General features: G+C 33.0%; 2 protein-coding genes across 6 annotated transcripts in view; both read right to left on the reverse strand.

Moving 5' to 3' along the window:
• The window catches only part of LOC144839384 (uncharacterized), a 34,386-nt gene extending 31,768 nt beyond the window's left edge, over window positions 1-2,618 (reverse strand). Inside the window, exon 1 of one of the 2 annotated variants that reach the window (XM_078694719.1) lies at window positions 2,478-2,618. The gene's annotated coding sequence lies outside the window, so the exon portion shown is untranslated. The remainder of the gene's footprint in view (window positions 1-2,477) is intronic. The other variant, XM_078694710.1, reaches the window with a different exon arrangement.
• Window positions 2,619-6,006: 3,388 nt separating this feature from the next.
• Window positions 6,007-23,312, reverse strand: part of LOC144839629 (atrial natriuretic peptide receptor 1-like) — a 64,117-nt gene continuing 46,811 nt past the window's right edge. For all 4 annotated transcript variants that reach the window (XM_078695100.1, XM_078695084.1, XM_078695092.1 and 1 more), the window contains exons 5-21: window positions 23,195-23,303; window positions 22,306-22,424; window positions 21,785-21,863; window positions 21,303-21,438; window positions 19,897-20,061; window positions 18,904-19,008; window positions 17,990-18,061; window positions 17,414-17,579; window positions 16,519-16,668; window positions 15,834-16,011; window positions 15,385-15,525; window positions 13,867-13,990; window positions 13,011-13,079; window positions 12,289-12,466; window positions 10,324-10,422; window positions 7,362-7,453; window positions 6,007-6,951 (exon numbers count right to left, since the gene is read on the reverse strand). In XM_078695100.1, coding sequence (XP_078551226.1) covers window positions 6,907-6,951; window positions 7,362-7,453; window positions 10,324-10,422; window positions 12,289-12,466; window positions 13,011-13,079; window positions 13,867-13,990; window positions 15,385-15,525; window positions 15,834-16,011; window positions 16,519-16,668; window positions 17,414-17,579; window positions 17,990-18,061; window positions 18,904-19,008; window positions 19,897-20,061; window positions 21,303-21,438; window positions 21,785-21,863; window positions 22,306-22,424; window positions 23,195-23,303 — 2,027 coding nt within the window. In that variant the 3' untranslated portion in view covers window positions 6,007-6,906. The remainder of the gene's footprint in view (window positions 6,952-7,361; window positions 7,454-10,323; window positions 10,423-12,288; window positions 12,467-13,010; window positions 13,080-13,866; window positions 13,991-15,384; window positions 15,526-15,833; window positions 16,012-16,518; window positions 16,669-17,413; window positions 17,580-17,989; window positions 18,062-18,903; window positions 19,009-19,896; window positions 20,062-21,302; window positions 21,439-21,784; window positions 21,864-22,305; window positions 22,425-23,194; window positions 23,304-23,312) is intronic.

The raw sequence follows: 23,312 nt of genomic DNA on the forward strand, positions 1-23,312 counted from the left end.
GGGGGGGGGGGGGTGTCTATCTAGCATTCTAGATTACAACGAATTAGACAAAAAGTTGAATCAATATAATCTTTACCATGAGGAAGAGACCAGCCTTTGATACCCTAACGATGATAATATTTGGAAACAAGTTTACACACATGACAAATATCACTAATTTTACGATGAAAATTATTAAATTAGTTACAGCTAAAAGTGGTCATGTTTTGAAAGGTACGTTTCGTATGTGGATAGAGCTGAAAAGATATATTAATTTGTTTCATTATACTTTTAAGAAGATACTGGAAACCTTTTATACGTGGATTTGGGCGAAAAGGTACAATCATGCGCTCTCTTTTGCAGTGGCAATTTACCCATTTAAACACTTTAAAAACTATTCTATTTACATATGAATTAATAGTCTGTCAATAAGCGATATGAAAATATTCATAATTGTTGCTATTGAATGGTATATCGCGCGACCTCTAGTGCCCCTTCTATCCATTCTCTACGGTTGTTGATTATCGTATAGCAACGGACATGTAAATACGTATTTAACCTATCATCACTCCAACATTATTATATTTAAATTAGTTTTTTTCACGTATGAAATAATAATAATAATAATAATGTAACATGAATTATGGGTAATCATTCATACTAGAATATTAAACATCATGCAAAAGATCATGACAGGCAAGAGTAATAACTCCAAAAAGACATATCCCATGACAACCAATCTCAAATTAGCTTCCGAAATAGAATATAATTTATTTATATTTCAGGTGTATTGTAACAGGACGAATATAAATGGTGAAAGATTTACATTTTAACACTATCAAATTAATTGGAGCAAATAGCGTGTACATGTCCGAGGATGATGCAGAACTTATAATGTACATTTTAATGAATCGGAAATAACAATCTAAAAAAAAAATGAGTTAATTACCCATCGTATCAATGAATATCAATATTTATCAACATACAATAAACAAGAATAATAGCATATGTTTTGGTTGATTTAACGAGGTTTTTCATAATTTCTTTCAATTAAGAAAGTTGAATTACAAAAGTAGTAAAACCAAAGCAGTATTTCTCCGAGAGGGTCCCTTTTGATTTTAAGACAGATAAACTCATTTTCGTGAATTATCCTTATTAAAAAAAATATATTGTATACTAAATATTTTTCCTTAAATTTCTTATAATTTTACTTACGTTACGTTTACAAGGCGATTTAAAATATTAAGAAGGCGCAACAAATTCTAAACTGCCCGCGTGATTATAATATAACCATAACCGAACATCCTCAAGTGGTAGTCATGTTGATGATAGGACAGACATCGAGAAGAGGCTCGACTACAGGAATATCAGAAACAAGTTTTTTTTATATTTTTTTAAAGATACATATTTGAGAGATGGCAAGTAATTACGATACAAGGTACCATGAACTGAACGTGCTACGTTATGTGCAGTTATAATAAACCGAAGCGTTATACAGTGTATATTGATTAATTGTGTAAGAGAGACTAATTTAGCTACACGTTCCTTGTAAAACTAATGTCCGGATCAATAGAATGTCCCAAGAGGTGATAATAGTGTCTATAGCAACGTGTATGTAGAATTCGAGAGCTTTTTCTGTTTAAAATGCTATACTTATAAAACAAATAAACGCAAATTAGCCGAAGTGTAACGCTAAAGGGTGAATTTGAGAAAATCAAATATATTCAGAAATCGTCTGGGAATACAAATCAAGAGCGAAAGGTCAAAGGCCGTCAGGTTTTCTGATTTCAGATGATACATTGGAAAACGACATGACGTATTTCTTAATTTCCAAATTAAAATGATAAAAGCATGTTCTGAATTCTAAAAAAAATATTCTTAATTATGTACTTCATATTGCAGTTAAAGATTGATGGTAATTTTTTTAGACTATTTATTATTCACATGACATGACGATGTCATAGTGGTCATGTGGTTTGTTTGTGTTTTTTTAAGAAATATAAAACGAGCCCTAAAGATACAAGTATTATTCATTACTTAGATATAGTAAAAGTTGATATTTTGGTGGTTTTTTTCTGAACATTATGCTAATTCTACACATCATTTCTTATTTTGCCTCTAGACCCATGAAAGGCCCACATAAAGCACGACAACATTAGACGAAGCAATGTTTACAACAATATTTCGTGAATAGTACGTAGGCCTACACCTCTAGTATTAATCATTCTGGTGCTTCAATTGCCTCTATATCCATCTGTATCCATTTATACAATACTATTGAATACAGTTACCGTTTATTGTATACACCAACACCTTATCCTATCCTTATCTTATCCTATCCTTGATACTGTACAATTCTTAATGCTTTGGTTTTTGCCCATTTTTGGCCTTACAAGTCCTATTCTGTCTCTCCTACTCTTATATAACCTGAGGTATGCTTCAGAAAGAATTTTACCATTTGGGTAATAAGGTATAATAAAATTAATACAGAAACTTACCTTTCACTGCATCGAGTAATCTTCGTGGACCTACAGGTGTTCAAGTTAACGTAGTTCAAATCGTAGTTTAATCATAATTTTCATTTCTAATAAACCGGCTAACTTATCTTCGTATCCCTGCTTCCGCATTTTATGTTACGCAATACTAGTTTTAATAATGAACGAATTGCATGACGGGAATACGTAAGGTATTGAATTGAGCCCTTTAATACAGGTGTCAACGTTTCAGTAAAAAATGCATTGACCGTCTTTAACAATGGTTATTCATAAGACATGTTTAGCCCGTAGCACACACAGTACAGTATATCTTGGGTATCACGCGGAATTTAAAATACCTCAAATAGTAGTATACTTCCGCCACTTAGTGGTGTCGTGATTTTTAGTCCGTGTGTATTATTTCTCCCTTCGGCGGCCTGGGTTTGATTTTGGTTTAAACGATTAATACTCGTATGGTCTTGTTAAATACCAGTAGATTAGTTTAGACCCGATTCTCGATACTGTATCTAGATTTCTCCAGTTTCATAGAAACATTTCGTAATACATCATCACATGTGTTTCCAAATAAAGAAAATAATCTTTGCGGTGAACCGTTTCTTTCTTATATACCGTACTTAGTTTATTAGTTATCCGCTTGGTAGAGCGGATAACTCCTTGTTACTGTATGGGATCAATATTTTTTTTCTGTATTATTCTTGGATCCTTCCTTCCTTTTTGTGAGTCGCGTTTCTCTAAAATGTGTAAACATAACATTTCATAACTTTGACAACATATGGGCATTTACGTGAAGTTGTGCACCTCCTATTTTTGAATGACGTCATAGTTGCGCAACGTGACTTACACGCAATTTTATGAATTTCAATGATTGATTATAGATTAAAAACCAAAAGTCATTTAGTATTGACACTTTGACAAAATTTAAGTCATATCAGGGGCAAACTTTCTACGGATTAAAAATGGCATGTTTCACAAGAAGTTACGCGCGCACGCGCATTTAAAATTTCAAAATGCGCAAAATTAATTTCTAATCAACTTTTTATGCGTTTCTTGTCATTTTGAGCATGTCAAAAATTCCCACGGGCGCGCAATTTTTTACGCACGCGGTGCGCACGTAGCGTTAAAAACATATTTTTTTCTCTTGAATTATATTTTTCAAGTCTTTCCTAGTAATTTTGAAAACAATTTAGACCTTTTCCAGTTTAAATAACGCCATACGAACACGTTGAATTAGACAATTCGTGCGCGTTTTTTATGAAAAAGCTTAAAAAATCGTCAAAATTATGTCTTTTTTTAAACAGTCATAGTTTCTAAAGTAAACCGTGAACCGTTTATTTTTATTACAAAATCTAGAAGTTGATGAGTTGTAGATATCGGATCATGCATCGATAAGGCTAAAAAAACATTGTGACGTCATCGTATGGCCACACGAATGTAAAATATAGGATTTTTGTCTCTTTCGTTATTGCTCATCACATTCAATGGAGCGCATCACGCTTATCTGTATTCCTTTTTCGCCTAAATTTATATATTGTGTAGGTCAATCAACTTTCTTTAGCATGAGATAAAAATATTTTAATTTTTATGACGTCATCGTGCCTAAAAATTTTAATTACGTGGGTCATTAATTTCATCTTTACAGTAAATTTTAATCTGTAATAGCTCGTAAGAATAAAATGTGATAATCACGATTAAAACGTTTTCTGGAAGCTATTGGATTGTAGATACGAATTCATGTAAACATTTTGCCAATCGGATGTTGTGACGTCATCATATGGCCAGTTGAATAAAAAAAGTCGTATTTTCATATTTTGCGTAATAGTTCATCACATTTAAAAGGGTGCGCATCTATATTTTACGTATTCAAATTTCTTCTACACGTTAATATGTTGTTCCTGAGATAATTTCCTCCAGAAATTGCTATTTAAGTGTTTCATTTTGATACCGTCGCCATGTTAAAAATTGGAATAAATGGCGGGTCCCGTAATTTCACCTATTCTACACTGTATGTAATATGTATACAGATTATACTCTTTGCATGTATATACTATATGACACAAATTGACAGAATTCAGCACTAACAGCATATCATATTCTTCAGTTCTTGTCATAATGCCATAATCTTTATCTGTGTGCAATATTCCAACGTATGACGTGCACGTGGCGTTTGTCGTGGTGCGGATAACTAACTCGTCAAAGTGACGAGTTTCATGTCTAGTGATATTTAGACCGGTTTTTGATTTCTGTTGTTTGTTTCTTTTCCGCTGTTATGCACAAAATAGATCGAGCACATTTCTCTGTACTCATTGTGCGTATCGTTTTCTTGTAGGCGTTTCTATTTTTAAAATGCACCCGATATAACCTACACTTTTGATCTAAGCCCGTTGCGAATCATTCGACAGGGCTAATTTACCCTCTATCCAATCAAGTGAGACGTGTGAAGTGTTACAAATGTAACTATAGGCTAATCACCGTTCTCCATACGACACAGGTTTGATGGTTTCCAGGTCCAGACGACGACCGACGACACATCAAATTGACCTGACCTTAGGTTGGTCGTATAGGTCCTCGGTCGTAAGTCCTCGGTCGTAAGTCTTCGGTCGTAGGTCCTCGGTCATAGATCCTCGGTCGTAAGTCTTCGGTCCTCGGTCGTAAGTCCTCGGTCGTAGGTCCTCGGTCGTAAGTCTTCGGTCGTAGGTCCTCGGTCGTAAATCGAAAGCAATTCGTACTAATACCTGGGAGCCACTTGGGACATTAAGCGCGGTCGTAATTGTACATTTTGTATCAATTGAAAAATAGATTTGTTATTCAATAGTGGTGAGAATGACAATCCGTTAGATACAATGCTGAATTGAAAAGCCCTTGTTTTAGTTTCCTTGCATTTACACCTTCATCTGTGTTGAGACTCTAGCAATATAAACATAAAACCAAAAAAATAAGAACCAGACACAATCTTAATGACGACCAATTCTAGTCGGGACAACATTTCTTTTTATTTTTTTTTGCATTTAAATAATCATTTATTTTAATTAATACGTACTCAAAATAACGACTATTTAAACACATTGAGGTTGAATATCCAATTTTATCTTGTTCTCAATATATAATGTCTACTTACGCATAGACGATTTTGTCAAAAATGCTGGCAAATGAAAGACTTTCTATAATTTTGCCAATTTCTGGAATTGAATGTCTTACACGTACAACGAAAATGTATGCATTTTATCAGGTGTTTGGTTAATTATCTGCTACTAATGGTTAATTTAAAGAACATCTGTAATTATCCATGACAAAACACGTGATTCAATCGTGTACAAAGTACAGCAAACAATAATATTGGTGGTCTACATGAATTATCCATTGGCCACAGTGAATTATGTTTAATTCAGTTTGAATTTAGCCGTTGAGTGTCCACACGCGCGCTGCCTTTGCAGTTTAGCTCCTTCTCCAACTACCAATTATACATCTAACCGTCACTGTAACACAAGACGGTTTTAATTTTTCGACTTAATCTATCCCGGGGGGGGGGGGGGGGTGAGGGGCGGAAGGGGTGACAGATTACACTAAAACTTAGTTCCTAATTTTGGACGTAATACAAGAACATAATTAAGCATCAATTAATTAAACCAATCACAACGCGATGGATCGTCCGAACTGTCACTTGTGATTGGTCAATTTCCTTGCGTTGTGCATACGTCATTGGGCCTAAACCTAGCGCGTAATCAAATGCTTGTGTACGTGTCCGCACAGTGATATCAGTTATGATACAAAATAAACAATAACACCTGATGAATGTCGTTTTAAATAAAGTTAATTTTCAATTTAATTCGGTGTGATTAGTTTCCATTTTTAGAATACAATAGGCCTACAACTGTCATACTCGCTCCTATGACGTATCGTATAATTATTGACGGTGTATCATAAAAACCGATACACACAGTTTGACTTACAATTTTATATAAATGAGCAGTATTCGTCTTCTATCAAACTACTTATAGTTTTAGCGGAAATGTTAACGGTATTATAGATAGCTATATGGAAGTGGTAGAGCGAAGAAAGAACAAAAATATGGTGGCCTACATCTATTTTGGTTAACATAGATTATTCTGCAGTATAAGGCATAGAATGGTTAAAGCTTGGTTCCCACTAGTGACGCAACGTAACGCAACCTACGCGTTAAGCTTGGTTCCCACTAGTGACTCAACGTAACGCAACCTACGCGTTACGTAAGAAAATGCCCTTCCAATAATTGTGATTACTCAATACAGCACTTTGCGTCAATACGTCGATGCGTTGCGTTGCGTCGCTAGTGGGAATAATATGTTGTACTAGGCCTAGTTTTTGTATTGATGGAAGTGTCCCATTCCAAATTCAAAAATTGGTATGAAAGTAAAAAATTGAATTGTGCGTTTGTATTTATCCACATTCTCTACTTCTAAGCCAATCCGACCAGAAAATAAGTTGTAACTGACCCAATACCCTGAAATAAGAATAAAAAAACAACTAATAGTGAATTTAGTTGAATGTGTACTTTTTTCTATTTCAAGCCCTTGCTTTTTTTTCTTATTTAATTCACAATTCATCCCTCATTTTGTTCAGAACCTTATGACATTATGATTGATTACGGCCACATTACATTCAGAAAAGACAAATGTATTTTTACTATTGAAGAATATTAGTAGGCCTACTTCTATTATTGATATATGTAGTTCTTTGATAGTAAACCAGTATTGTAAATATATCAATATACAATCGAAACCAGAGGAAATGTTTTCACTACTTCTATTATATTATTACATAATATACTGTACAGTATTATGTACCAACAACTATTGGAGTAGTAGTATTAGTAATATCATATTGTAATATGCATGAAAACGTTGTACAGACCTTAAGATTGACATTTCCTCGTTTTTGAAATTTGAAAACACCAGATTTTGAAGCAATTCGATGACATTCAGAACTGACATGAATTTTGAAAGCTGTAATACAAATTAAAAATTGATTAATTACTTTTCACGGCATCTTCATTTAAATCCAGAGCAATCACAAACATCAAGAGAAAACACTGCTACAATTCTTGGAGGTTAAAACCTTAGAGTATCAACAATATTATTTTAAAAAAAATAATGTTGATAAATATTTTCTTAAATTTTATATTACCTTATCTAGGGCCCTAAATAAAATAAGTAAAATAGTGAAAAGTAACACGAAGTGTATATTATACACTGCACTACTATATGCATTATTATAATAACTTATCTATCTACATTAAAGAGATATAATATACAGTAAGTAAAACTTGCATAATTCAGTAATATGCCATTTATTAAGAATCCTAACCTGGGATAATACACAGAATAAACCAGGATGGCTTAACTAATATAATGCTATGAATATTAAATAAGGAAATTAAGGATATTTTCTAGTTGAATTATGAATGTGGTTATACCTGATGTTTTATGTTAAAGACATCGATGCGTTTTATGGAGATTTGGGACAGGGGTTTGGAAATCAGTAATGTTTTCAAGGGTTTTGGGGGAGAGAAATCAGTAATGTTTTCAGGGGTTTGGGGAGAGAAATCAGTAATGTTTTCAGGGGTTTTCAGGGGTTTTGGGAGAAAAATCAGTAATGTTTTCAGGGATTTGGGGGAGAGAAATCAGAAATGTTTTCAGGGATTTGGGGGAGAGAAATCAGTAATGTTTTCAGGGGTTTGGGGAGAGAAATCAGTAATGTTTTCAGGGGTTTGGGGGGAGAAATCAGTGATGTTTTCAGGGGTTTGGGGGAGAGAAATTAGTAATGTTTTCAGAGGTTTGAGGAGAGAAATCAGTGATGTTTTCAGGGGTTTTGGAGAGAAATCAGTAATGTTTTCAAGGGTTTTGGGGAGAGAAATCAGTAATGTTTTCAGGGGTTTCGGGGAGAGAAATCAGTGATGTTTTAGAACTGAATGTTATTATTGTTCTCTGTAGTTTAACATAACGTAACTATTTAAAAAGTGATTTTGATAAAATGAATGAATGTTTGACCGAATTTATGAATCCATTAACGGACCAAAATTTGATTTGATTAAAAATAAACATATGTTAAAAAAAACACCCCATGTATTCATCTTGATTGCAACCAAGTTGTTGATGCTGACTTTGACATTTCCTCCAATTTGTTAAATTAATTTGATCTTGATAAATTAAGATTTTTATTTGTTTAGGTAAAATTTTACATCGCTAACCTTCATGTGCCGTTATTACCGATTGGTGAAAAACAACAAAGATTAACATAGTTGATAAAAATAATGTATTGGAGACTTAGTCAGATTAAACGAACTTAGGTATTCATAAACCCCGAGGACGTGATATATTATTGATAATTATAGATAACATTATACCAAATGAATGTATTTCTCTTTATTACTTACCGTTAATGATACAGTAATCGTTGACAAGTAATTGTATATAATAAAGGTCAGTATTAAAATAAAGAACGTAAATAATTTGAGATATCCGATTGATATTGTACGTAACATAATAATACGCTTTATACGTATACGTATAACAGATACTTGGTTTGAATTTGTATATGCATGTTTGATTAAATAATAACGTCCACAATATTCAAGTTAAAGCTCAGGTACAGGCATGAATTTTAAATATAATATCTGGTTAATTGTACATAAATCAAATATTTGTAACAGAAATCAAGACGAAAAAACATGAATTTCCCTTCATATGGTCAAATACAAAATTTGGCAAAATTCTGCCATAAAAACCAGGAAGACTTTTTTTCAGTAGTTAGGTAGTTTAACCTAATGTATTAACATGTCTGGTGACTCCCTAGAAGGTGAAAAAAGATGGTGGATATACGGTGGATAATTTTTGCTATAGCATGAAAATAAAAATCTGAAGTTGAATAAAAATACCAGAAATGTAAAATTCAAGTTATATTACCTATATTTAGTCATCTGATAACATTTTTTACCACACCGTTTATTTTTCATAGCTTTTTAAAATGTTTCTCTATTTACAAAATTTGTGTACAAAAGAATAGAGATTTTACTGTGTAATTTGAACTATCCCCCCCACTGATAAGAAAGTGCTTATTTCAACAAGCTTGTGTAACACAAATAAAATCCCAAAAAATTATGAACTATAGGGGAAACTATAGATCGATAATTATTGGAATGTATGATCAATAGAAATTTGTTGCCCGTATCTGGCCTTTAACATCATGATTTTTCTTTTGCAAAATAGTTAATTGATAATACCGAAAGACTATGACTATTGATTTTCATTGAAATATATTCCTCTATAGATAATAAACCTATTAATACTAATAATAATATCCTGGTGTTATGAAACCTCTAAGTGCTGTACATATTATTACCCCGGCCATTTAGTTAATGTTATCACTTTTTATGTATTTTGTATAATTGTTCAAATTCAAATTATATTGGTGACGTCACAAAAGCTTATTAAAATCTCGAGTTATCTTTATCTTCCATATGGGACGATTCAATAACACGCTCTCTGTTTTCGCTCATTTTTTTGTCATCAGATCCTAACAGTATATATATATTTATATATTATTGTAATTTTTACGGGAATATATTAAAATTGTGGAAGTCATATTTATTATGTTATTGTTTCTAACCGTGTTATAGAATAACTACCACTAACTCGTACTAATCAATTCTTTTGCTCCTTGATTTCGATCTGAGATGATTTCAATTGTTCAATTCAATTGTCTCAGTTTCTACAAGAACACACACAACCATAATTAATATTCAAAATGCATGCACACAAATCACCCACCTAGCATATTATTATTTTGCACTTTTAGTTGATCTTTATAGTCTTACCTTCTCCGGTTGATTCCATTCTTGAAGCGTAATTTACCGTGTCCCCGAACAAACAATACCTGGGCATTTTAACGCCAACAATACCTGCAACAACAGGTCCTGAAAATACATGAAAACAAATAATTAAATAGTGTAACTTAAAATAAGGTGGTATACACTTAATAGAACAAAATCATTTTATTTTTACAGTTTCAACATCAAAATGAGTGATGGAAGAATGTAAACCTATAATAAAGTAAAATGTATGTCCCGTATTCATTTCTGAGCGTAGGGTAATGAGCTGTTAGGAGCTCATTTTACTACTGGGGTAGCCAGTTCCTGTCCACGCCACCTTATCCTCCATTGTATTTTCAACCGGGTACTCATTTACAGTTCAGTATACTGGGAATTGAACCCGGGTCTCTCTGTATGACACAGCCAACTGTCCCAACACTCGGCTAAATGTACTTTTAATTCAATTGAGCAGCTTTTATTTTGAAGGAGCATGCGCAGAACCTTATTGTAAACAGTATTAGACTCTTTTTGTTTTAATTACTGGACTAACTTGTTGAGCTCTGGCCTTTTGGTATACTAACTAACCTTTCGTTCTCTTCAACATTTTATTGAAAAACGTCGCTATAACACTCCGAAGCTAGACACGCGATTACAATACTTGCATACTTGCGAGTCAAATGGCCGAGCGGTTAAGGCAGGGGCGCCGTTTACCGTACCTAAAGAGCCAACAACATCGGCAAGGGTTCGAGGCCGACTCGCTCCTAGTTCTGGTGGTGGAACAAGTCTTCTCGGATAAGGACTATAAACCGTAGGTCCAGTGTAGGCCTACACAGTTATAACCCAGTTCATTATTCGAAAAGAGTAGGGGGTTACCCCGGTGAACTGGTTCACAAAATAGCCCCTGTATCAGGGGGATTATCTGATAGGACAGTGATTAATTCACTATTGGTAATCCTTGGCCACATTGCCTAAAGACATAAAATAAAAAAAAATAAAAAATACTATCAGCATTTTGTACTCGTTCAATCAAGCTTTGTATAACATTGTTGTGTTCTTTAATCAGACAAATATATAATTTATGTATAATAATTTGAATCCAATTAGTAGTGTAATTAAAAGTGTAGCAAGGAAAAGTTTGCAGTTGTGAAAAAAAATCGTTAGTTGTCCCATGACAATAGTGAAATTTAAATATTTTATATATAATAGTTCATTGGACATTATAGCAAAAGTGCTTCGTTCTCCATTGAAACAAACATTGTGCGAAATATGATATATAAAAATATGCATTTGGTAAGTAGAGTATTGTAAATACCGTATTATTGTATTATTTCGGCCTGATGAAATTTGAACATATTAACCTAATTTTTACCAACCAGTAAATATAATATTAGTTAGTACGGGGCGCCGTTCGGGACACAACTAATTATATAAAGATAATACAGTTATGAGCCCGTAAATGTCATTGAATATTAATTATTCAATATATTATGTTATGTAATGAAATATATTATTTGACATGTGAAATTTGGTTTGGTACTTTCACAGTGAGGGAAATATCACGTTATTAGTATAGAATGATGTTGTGTTTGTGGTTTTACTATGATGGTAACACAGGTTAATTTATTATTATTTACAACTGACACTACGATACACTCTCTATATAAAGTTACGAATATTAACAACACTTAAATTGTGTATTATTCTTTCCACAAAATCGATTTACAGAATGTTGACCACTACTCGTCCTATTGTGCCTGACTTACCGGTATGTACTGCAATTTCTAGAACGGGAAACCGTTCACAACATAACACAAAATAAACACAGTACATATTGGACACATTCTATTTTAGTGTGGGTTGAAAATGTTTAAGTTAACTAATCACAAAATGAATGTATTAAATGCACAATCAATAATTGGATTATAACGCGCTGTCCACCTACATCTGAAGGTTAAGTGAAGGTTGACCTACCACTGTGAATACCAATGCGCAGTTGAAGACGTTCTTCGTCACGGTGGCGCACCTTAAAGCCAGACATGATGATACTAAGCAAATTCAACGCCATCGTACAAATATGCGTTGCGTGGCAGTGACCGTTTCGTACCGGTAAACCACTAACGACCATGTACGCATCACCTATCGTCTCAACCTAAATATAAAGTATGACATTTTTGCAATGAGAAGAAAACAATTATTTCATGAAGTGACGTAAGCATTCGCACCTTTTTTCCACTCGTTCAAAATGGTGTTGCCGGCCTACATTCTTTTGTTATGTAGTTCTCTGTCCAATTTTAATTACTAAGTTCCAACACAAGACAATTATCGTACAATAATTAAAGAAGTAGAAAAAAATAAAGGCGATATAACCATCATTCCTGATAATAACAAAAAAAATCATGAATTTTCTTTCATACTGTATTTGAAGATTTATGCTATGTTACCGGAATTCTAATCAGTGAACCTATTGTTTTAACAATATGCAAATGAAGATCGTGACATAATATGCAAATGAAGATCGTGGCATAATATGCAAATGAAGGTCGTGGCATAATATGCAAATGAAGATCGTGGTATAATATGCAAATGAAGATCGTGGCATATACAGATACAGATAAACTTTATTCTATTATTCAGGAGATTCACAAGGTCGCAGATCAAGAAAAATAATGATAAAATTGATATAATATATTTACCTTGTATACTTGGTAATTTTCTATGATTGTATCAAAGCATGTGTATAAATCATTTAAAAGATCAACAACCTATATATGGCAACATAAAAAAAATTAATAACGTCAAGAAGCGCAAATTCATTTGAAAATAATTAAACACATTTTAAAATCTTAACTTCAGGCCATGGATGTATCTACTTAGAACAATCTCAGTTGAAAAAATGAATAAAACAATCAATCTACAAAATACAAGGAATGCTTTAAACATTCTTAAATTTATTCATCAGTTTAATTATAGAAACATTGTTTTTGTAAACAAGTTCCTGTATGAAAGGAGTACTATAATCTCAAAGGTATCGATAATATTAATTATTATTTTAACGGCTTTATAGTACATTTTCTAAAGTTCATGAATCGTACTTACAAAAACAAGAAAAAAAAGAATATTATCATAATAGAATAAGTAGCTAATTTAGAAATCGATTACAATGAAAGGTCCAATATGTAACCTACTTTGTTGTGAAATGTGAAAAGGAAAGGAAAAAATTGATCTTTGGTAACAAACCAAATTAGGCTTGCTTATTAAGCTTACATTCAGTTTATTTATAGAATTAATTTAACAATACGAGATTATATTATATTATTATATCAGTTCAGTTCAATAAACATTTATTTTAAATGTTTTAATTTAAATATCGGCGTTAACGTTTACATAACATAGATGATTATTTATATAATACTTCTCCGAGTATTTTATGTTCTGAAAAATGAAAACTATAGGCCTACAGGTATGAGTAAGTAAATAGGCCTATTTTGATGATGACGTCACGTTATTAACGCATATCGTATCGACTTTCAGAAATGATTATGTATTGACCTGAAGAGGACTGCTTTCGGATGCTAACTTGGTAAATCCAACGATGTCACTAAAAAATATTGTAACTTCTTCAAAAGTCTCCGGCTGAACCACTTTCCCGCGTTTCAGACTATCAGCTACTAACCTGAAAGAAGAAAACATCATAACATACTATGAAAGAAGATGTATCAATAAATGTTATACAATTATAAACCCCTTTTCGTATTAGGCGGTTATGTGATTCGGAAATTCCACTTTTTTTTCATCCGTTTTGTATGACTTATTTTCTTCTCTAAATGAAGATCGGAAATACAGATTAAAGACATTGTTAGCTTCACAAACGTAACTTTATTAATAATATAAAAATGTAAAGACAGCTTACTGATATAATATTACTGAAACTAAAAACATAATAGAAAAATAACGCTTAAAAAAGAACAACGTTTCGACTTCATCATGGGGTCATTATCAAGTCCAATGAATGAAATTTAAAAAACAACTAATTAAATAACACAAGCCAAGGGTCAAAGTTTAAATAACAAAAGACCTATTGTCTAACATCCTGTCAAATGAAAAGCTTAGCTTTTACAAAGTCACTTTGTTTATTCAGTATTCCTTTCTGACTGCTAAATGTTCTTTTTAGCATATTAAACTATTATTAGTATTATAAGCGCAATCATTTATAAATACTTTCGCTAATGTTAAATTTTATAGATCCTCGTGAGGGTATGGGATATTTAAGTAATAAAGTGATTTCAATAATTAAACTTTTAGTATAAATAAACTATTTGAAAAAAAACTAAATATGTGCATATAATTAAGTAAATAATTAAAGAACAAAAATAACTATGCTACGCGGCTATGATTGCAAAAATTATCTTTTCTAATTTGTCTTCTATACAAAAATGGAATTAATTAAAACAAAAGAAATGGATGCCGGTGTAACGCCAAATTAGTTTCGGTATCTAATTATGGTATTATGGTATTTCTTCAAATACCATTTTTTAAATTGGACAGTAATTCTATTCAAAAAATTATTCATTTTTGACATTTATATATTTAAAATAATTTAATAGTCACACTAGCCTTGTCAATAATCTGAAATTAATTATAACTGTTAAGCTTGGTTCCCACTAGCGACGCAACGTAACGCAATCTACGCAACGTAAGCAAATGCCCTTCTAATAATGTTTGCCCCCGCCTGCATGAAATCAAACCTGCGATGTTTGCAGCACTATTGCGTCGTCGGTTCCCACTTGTGATTACGCAATACCTCGATACGTCGCTCCGTTGCGTTCTAGTGGGAACCACGCTTTAATAATAGATTTTTATCCTATACAAATTATTTTCTTAGCAGTGATATAAATGAAAGATGTATATAAGCAAAACATCTATTAGAGCATTCAGTAGGCCTATTAAGAGACGGTTAATACGCAAATATAGAACCATACGGTGACGTAAAACATTATTTACACTTTCATCCTTGTGTATTCTGTATCTATAAAAACAATTAAGACGTCAAAGAAAAAAACATTATACTTAGGTAGCATTTGGTAAAGTAACTCATCCGTCTTCTTCTTTTCGTCGGCAAGTTGCTTTGTTCTTTCATCAACAAGTTCTTCAAGATGTACCGCATGTTTCTCAAGCATTGCTACCATGTTATCAATCAGATTTCCACTTCTATTATCATTGCAAAAACACATTTATTAGTTTCTATAGATAGGCCTACTATAATTTACTGTATTAAATTTTTAGTTCATTAACCAACTTTTAAGAGAATAAAACCAAATTAGAAATAGACAAAATTATAAAATAAAAACATTATAAAATAATCAAAATTATAAAATAAACACAATTAGAAAATAAACAAAATTAGAAAATAAACAAAATTATAAAATAGACAAAATTTGAAAATAAACAAAATTAGATAATAAACAAATTTTGCAAAAAACATTCGAACCACTTTTTTTTGAAAAAGTGCAACACACCTCCCTGATGATACCTTCTTGAGATAGTTTAGTATGTAACTAAAAGCTGGTCTGCAAGTGGGATCTTCGTCCCAACAGGTCTTCATCAAGCGAATAATCTTACTGTAGTTTACATCATGTTTGTCTACTTGAGGTCGGAATGGAGGATTTCTGATAGCTTTCACATTACTAATTATTTCTAAGTAGAAATAAATAAGAAACATAATACTAATTATAACATTGATCTAAAATGGACTGAATACCCTATTATAATAATAATATCCTGGATTTATATAGCGCCTAATGTTGTGAAACCTCTAAGCGCTGAATTATTACCCCGGTCATTTTTTGTATCAAACACGTATGGAAACGTACTCCCATAATGCAGCTAGTAATCAGCGCATAGTTGTGTCTTGATGTAATTTGGTACCCATTTATACACCTGGATGGAGAGAGGCAAATGTAAGTAAACTATCTTGCCTAAGGATACAAGCAATGCGGCAGAGTTGGATTCGAACCGCGATCTCACGATCAGTAGTCCAACACACTGCGCCACACACCCTTATATCATAATGAACAATTAATCAAATGATTCAATGGAAGCATGACCAGTATAAGAATATCTGATATGACCTTTAACCTTAATCATATACTTGAATAAAAAACGCACAGGGCCTAAAATAATGCCAATATAATATAATGTTACCGTCTGCGTCGACTTCCATCATACAATAGGGGGCGTCCCGCAAAATGATTTCCTGAAGAATGATACCGTATGAATAAATATCCCCTTGTTTTGTATTGTTGCATCTCGGATAGTTGCAGCGAAGGAGCTCTGGAGCTGTCCATAGAAGTTCTTAGGAAGCAACAAAATGTGTATTTAATTTGCTAATACAAAACAAAAGAAAAACTAGACCATAGATGTAGCCTCATATGCTAATTAATACTAAAGGAAGGAACAGCAACATTATCTTTATTGCTCTGCAAATCATCATTTACTACTACCATATAAAATCAGCAATAGCACCCTAAATAAAACTGTCGTCATTATTTCAATCTCGCTGATGTCATTGTCATCACCATAATCATCATCATAATATTCATAATCATTGATACATTTTAATTGTTTATCATAAGTATATATTGTCATAAACAACCATATTATGGTCCGGTCATAACATTTACTACAAACACCAGAAGCCTCACAACAAAACGACGAATTAACATCATACAGCTATAATTACGGCTAGAATTAATTAGTACATCATCATCTCTTAATTATTATAATCAGCAGCAACAGATCATTATCAGATAATTATCATAAAAATTATACTTAATCGATACTAAAAAGGTCATCTTCATCAGTCATGAATAATACTATCTTGAATCTTCAATAGCATTATTATTACTAATCACCTTTGTTATCATCATCAACGCTAATTTCATATTCTGTACATCTGTCTTACAATATCATTTCATACACTTCGAAGAGACACTAAAGTAAGCATGTTTGCACACTCTACAAAACTGACGCGATCCCCAAAGCGCCAGCGTTAACTTTAGTGTCTCGCCGTTGTGTTACTGACTGAATTGTTTCTTACTTGCGTAATGTTTGTCGCATGTTACTTGGTCTAAATTGTAGCCATTTCTTAAGCTGCATAGCCCAAAATCGGAAACTTTACAAACCCAGCGACTGTCAACTAAACATTTAGAAGATTTTAAACGTCCATGCGTCTCAATGGATGTACCATGTAAATAAGCCATGCCCTATAATTAAAGATGAATATAATGCGTTTAACGGTTTAACAATCGTAACATTAAAACAAGTTTTCTTTAAAAATGCAAATTAGGCCTACACACAACGAATAAAACAATGCTGTTGGTAACAGTGGTTGGAGATACAAACAAGCAAGAAGAAATTAGATAAGCCAGTGTAAAAGTAAACAGTCAGAATGTAATGAAACACATTATATAAGCCTACAACAACACACAATATATTTTTTATTCGGCTAGACGAAAATGATCTATTCTCGCATATCGCAACCCTGCATCAATTCGGTTTCATGTTACACACTATATGGTTTGTGTCGATAATGTTAAGTCATTTTTCATCATTATTTCGCCATTTATTCACCTCACTAATGAATTAATATTTTAAAAATTCACACTTATCTTACTTTTGCGATGTCAGACGCAAATGACAACTTAAAGAGGTTGTCCAGTTTAATGTGGTCGTTCATCAACACATCCTTAAAATATATAATTGTATACATTACTAGCACTGCGTGTAACAATTAACCTGACATTAACTGGTACATTATGAATGAACTACGTACGATTTTGCATGCTCTCATAGTAATCATAAATAATGATTTTGTTTTCTCATTATGATACATGAGACTATAGACGGCTTATATTCACCACTATGGACAGAGAAAGCTGACACAGAACTCCGTTAAGAAAACATCACACACGTAAAATATTGGTAGAGACGCAACGCAAGGACGTAAGCGCAATGTAATTTATTTGACCAATCACAAGCAATGGATTATTCGAACTGTCGCTTGTCATTGGTCAACTTGTGTGCGGTGCGTCTACCTCCTTGCGTTGTATCTCGAGCTTAAAATTTGATAGCGACGCAACGTAACGCAACCTACGCAACGTAAGAAAATAATAATTGTGTATTCCCTCGCCTGCGTGAAATTAAACCTGCGATTTTTTAGCTGTTGCGTCGTCGGCTCCCTACTTGTGATTACGCAATACATCACTTTGCGTCAATACGTCACTGCGTTGCGTTCTAGTGGGAACCACGCTTAACTAACAAGGTGCCAAATTCCCTCTACAAGTACGGGAGTTATTTTCCCTTTCATTCCGTCTTCCTGCTTTCACAAAATGAGTGATCACGCCAAAAATACAATGGTCAGCAGTCTCAAACAACGACGAATCAGAAGCTAGATACACATACACAACTTATTATGCTATTATATTATTGCAATATTAATATTGAAGGCTTTATGTAAGCGACTGTATCAGACAATCATACCTATTTCTAGATTATAATATATCATGATAAACTAGATATGTATCTTACCTGTAAGCTACCACGACTGCAATAGTTTGACAGAATACAGATATTAGGCGCTTCAATGCAAGCTCCAACAAGTTGGTTGACGTTCATGTGATTTAGTTCACGTACCTATAAGAGAAAAGTATGTTTAAAATACGATACAGTACTTTTCTTAACTTAATAGTATATTATTGTATTATATGTATATACTTCTTATAAAGTAAACTGTGTCCGAACAGTTTAGTCTTATGCTTGGTTCCCACTAGAGACGCAACACAACGACGTAACGCAACGTAAATGAGTTGACCAATCACAAGCGATGGAATATTCGAACTGTTGCTTGTCATTGGTCAACTCGCTTGCGTTGCGTCTACGTCCTTAAGTTGCGTCCTAGTGGGAACCAAGCTTTAGTTACAATTTAAGATCCATGCAACTCCACATATTGATTTTTAATTTGCAGGTGTCATTTGTATTTATCATGTATTAACAATTTAGCAAATAGCACAAGAGGAAAACATGGGCCAATGGGTAGGTTCTTGAAACAATATAATACATATTTAAAAGTATATACAAAAACAGAATAAACTGGAAATTAATCAAATTAACAAGAAAAAATTACGTAACATCATATAATGAATTAAAATAAATAGCAACACATTTGTTAGTTCTAAAATGAAAGATTAATAAAATTCAGAACAAAATCCTCCTTATTTTTGCAACTAAAAAATCAGTTCATAGAATATAGACTCTGATCTAAACGTTACATATGAAACTATATGTAAGCTGTTTTACGTAATTTGCTTATGATATTGTCAGCACTCTTAGTGGAATTATATGATCTGCCCTAGTCTGGGTTCCAGACGCAGTTTTGATTTAATATTAGTAAAAAGATATTTTTGGCACATATGGCGTTTCATACGTAAATTACTTTAGCTTAATCGAAACGTCGACTGGGTGAACTAACATAAAAAAAAGACAATAAATACAGACTTTGGGCAAATCTAGGTCTGCACGTACTTCTTTAAATTCTTTAAGAAGTTGTCGGTTTAACTGTATGGTTGGACCTTTTCCAAGTTGTTTAATTGCGACACGTGTTCCGAGATAACAGCCCACCTTTGTATACTTCAGTTCACCTACTAAGGACAGAGTACTCCCATCAGAGGTCCCCACTCTGTCGCTTACCTGCAATAATAGAAAATAGTACAGTACAGTACTAGAAATTATTTAACTAAATGTTTAATTATTATACAAATAATGAATGTTTATGAGTGTAATGGTACAAATAATGCCATGAGGTGAATGATGAAAGGTTATATTTCAACGACCGTTGGTTATATTTTCAAGGACCGTTCAATAGTGCGTACGGTACTTTTGCACGCCATCTGACCCACACTCGTCCAATCAAATGAAATCAAATATATTTAGGTGTTATATAAAAGAATTTATGTTTTCTCAGTAGTATATGAATGATAATTGATAGAAATGTTTTAATTTGATCTTAACTTAATCAACATTTGAATTCACTTCTGTTTGTAGTATTTTCCACTACTTTTTTGTGAGGAAGAAAAGTGATAATGTTAAATGATTATTCTTGGTTCTCAAGCTTAACTGGAAACTGAGGACATTTAGATTAGGCCCTCTACGAACCCACCGCAGGCATCAGTGCAGCGCCTACCAGATCAGTACACCGGGAGACGATCCCCTACTCTTTTTTTTAACGTGCACTGTATGTACACGGGACCAACGGAAGGACGAGACAATGAGAGTAAAGCACCTTGCTTAAGGATGCAATCAGTATGGTACAGATGGGCTCTAACCCATGCCTATCACATGCTAGTCCGATATTATCATTACATCATCACTCTCTGGTATATAGGAAAGAAGCTAAGAGAATTGAGAAATAATGATATCTTTGTAATGTTTGAAAGAAGGAAATAAATATCGGTTGATTGATTGATTATTTTGTAAAGAAATAACATTTACGAACGTCAAATAAAATTATGTCTTTTTTTTTGTCTTTTATGCTGATTCTAAACTGGAAATGAACGACCAAAATCTGTCTTATTAAGTTTTTGATTTGATAAATTTGAGATACTCAGCGATATATAATTTTCGTTCAGTCAATCAGTGAATTTGTTGTCACAATGCGGCATCATCATTACCAATTATATAATAAATACGTTATATTAGGACAAGACAGTAAAGTTTTATTTATATTCTTGCTTAAGTACAAATTAATTTCAGTTTGTCCATGCTATACTTCTCTGTTGATCACGGTCATATTTTTAGATGTTATGGTTTACTAGACTGACGTCAAGGGTAATTGAAATAATGATTTTTTTTTTTATAACTACAAAGTATAAAGCTACGTTTTACTCAAAGTTTATATAATAAAATACAAATTAATTGACTGATTCCGTTACTTTGGCAATACTTGCGTGACTTCTGGGAAATGATGTCGTTCCAAATATCGTCATCTCATCGTCAGTTTCGAACGATATATCCGAGTAATCAATTCGCCATGACATATTTTCTAGCTCTCGTTCGTACAGACGATTCCTAGAAAATCAATAATAATTATTTATAGAATAGTTTACAATATTTGTTATAATAATACTGTCCTTTATTTAACCTCAGGGGGGGGGGGGGGTCTTTTGTTGCAAATAAAATCGCTCTCCTGAACATAACCTAACTTTGAACGAAAATAGACACCCCTTTCGATAAATTGATGTACAGTATTTGTGTTTTATTTTTTTTTTTTTTTGTAAAAGATTTTTGTCCTACTTTTATTTCAGCAGCTGTCTAAGAATAATAAATATTAATTCGATTAATGTTTATGAAATAGTGTTTTGCTGAACATTGTTTGTTTCAGTTATTAGTACGTTTTTGTAATGTTATAGATTACCTGTAGAATATATAAACTATGATACACAAAACACACAGAAGCAAAACAACGGCAGAAATACCAAGAATTACTACTTGATCTGTGTAAAAAAAAAAATATTAAAAGAATTCATAAACATATATAAAATATATGAATATTTCTAAACATTTTGCAAGCATTGAAATAAACGTCTTCTTGCGGCTTGGAATAGACTTACTGTAACCCCGAATAGTTCGGTGGCCTAATATTTTATGGGTGTTATTTTTATTTTGTAATTGGTTATTTTGGTTTTTATTCATTTTAAGTCTGTGGAGATATTGTCGATTTGGAATGCATAGGGTTCCTTTTCGAAATATCAAACGCTTTATCACAGGTTCTATCGCAAGCGTGATGCAACGCAAGAACGTAGACGCAACGCAAGCAAATTGGCCAAGGGCAACCGACAGTTCGAATAATCCATCGCCTGTGATTGGTCAAATCACTTACGTTGTGCTTACGTCCCTAGTCGCGTCTCTAGTGGGCAAGAATTAATAAACATTTACCGAGTGATGTTTCTTTACACAGTTCGTTATCCCAACCACACGATGGCTCTCCAATAGGCTTTTCATGTCCACCACCAGGCCAAACTACTATGCTTGAAATCTCGTTAAAGTAAGCATTTCTAAGATGAATCAAGACATTCATGTTTAGTTTGTAGATAGCTTCATAAATTTCGTACAATAATATCACGACAATTTACAAGCATCGCACAGAAATTACGTTCAATGTGTTCCTCCAGGGAATAAGCCGCTTATGAGAGCTCACTCCAAGCAAAATTCCGGCCCAAGTTTACACACACCGGGGCGTCAATATTCAAAGTGCTTGATTGGCTCGAAAGTGTTCTGTACTTTATTGGGCCTTTTCCTCATCTCCAAACCTCAAGCACCCTTTTCCATCCTTACTTAATCCACTACCTTTTGAAATCCGAAATTCCATAATTCATACAAAACTCAAACAATATCTCACCCCTAAATCAAAAATGGCTAGACACTGTCCCCGAGGGTTTCAAAATGTTTTCCATTAAAAGGCTTTCTATTAAAAGGTTTCAAATTAAATTATATTTGTAATGCATATTTAGATATTTATCGATAGGCCTTTTTTTTATAAACATCACTATATGCCTTTTATTTATTTTTTTTTTTTAGAGAGTGGAAAAGAAAAGCTTGTGAAATTACATGAAGAATGTGAAACCACATGGTTATTAGTAACGTCGACCAGGGATGAGTCCGATATTACTCACTCTCACATTGCCTTGACACAATACATATAGAAAATGATTTATCACCTTAAGTAAATTAAACAAGACAATGCTTGACTGTTGAAATAATCCCCAGATATAATAATCTTACTTTTTCTAAAGATTACCTGGTGTTAGTTGTGTCACCTACGTACCTGCTTTGAAATGATGCTATTGTAACCAAAGTTCCATTCTGATTGTTCTGCAACATGTAATTAGGGCGCCGGTCACCTAGGAGGTCAATTGATACCATACCATCAACGCCTACAAGGT

The sequence above is a fragment of the Antedon bifida genome, chromosome 1 (genome assembly GCF_963402885.1).
Source record: "Antedon bifida chromosome 1, ecAntBifi1.1, whole genome shotgun sequence".
Classification (NCBI taxonomy): Eukaryota; Metazoa; Echinodermata; class Crinoidea; order Comatulida; family Antedonidae; genus Antedon; species Antedon bifida.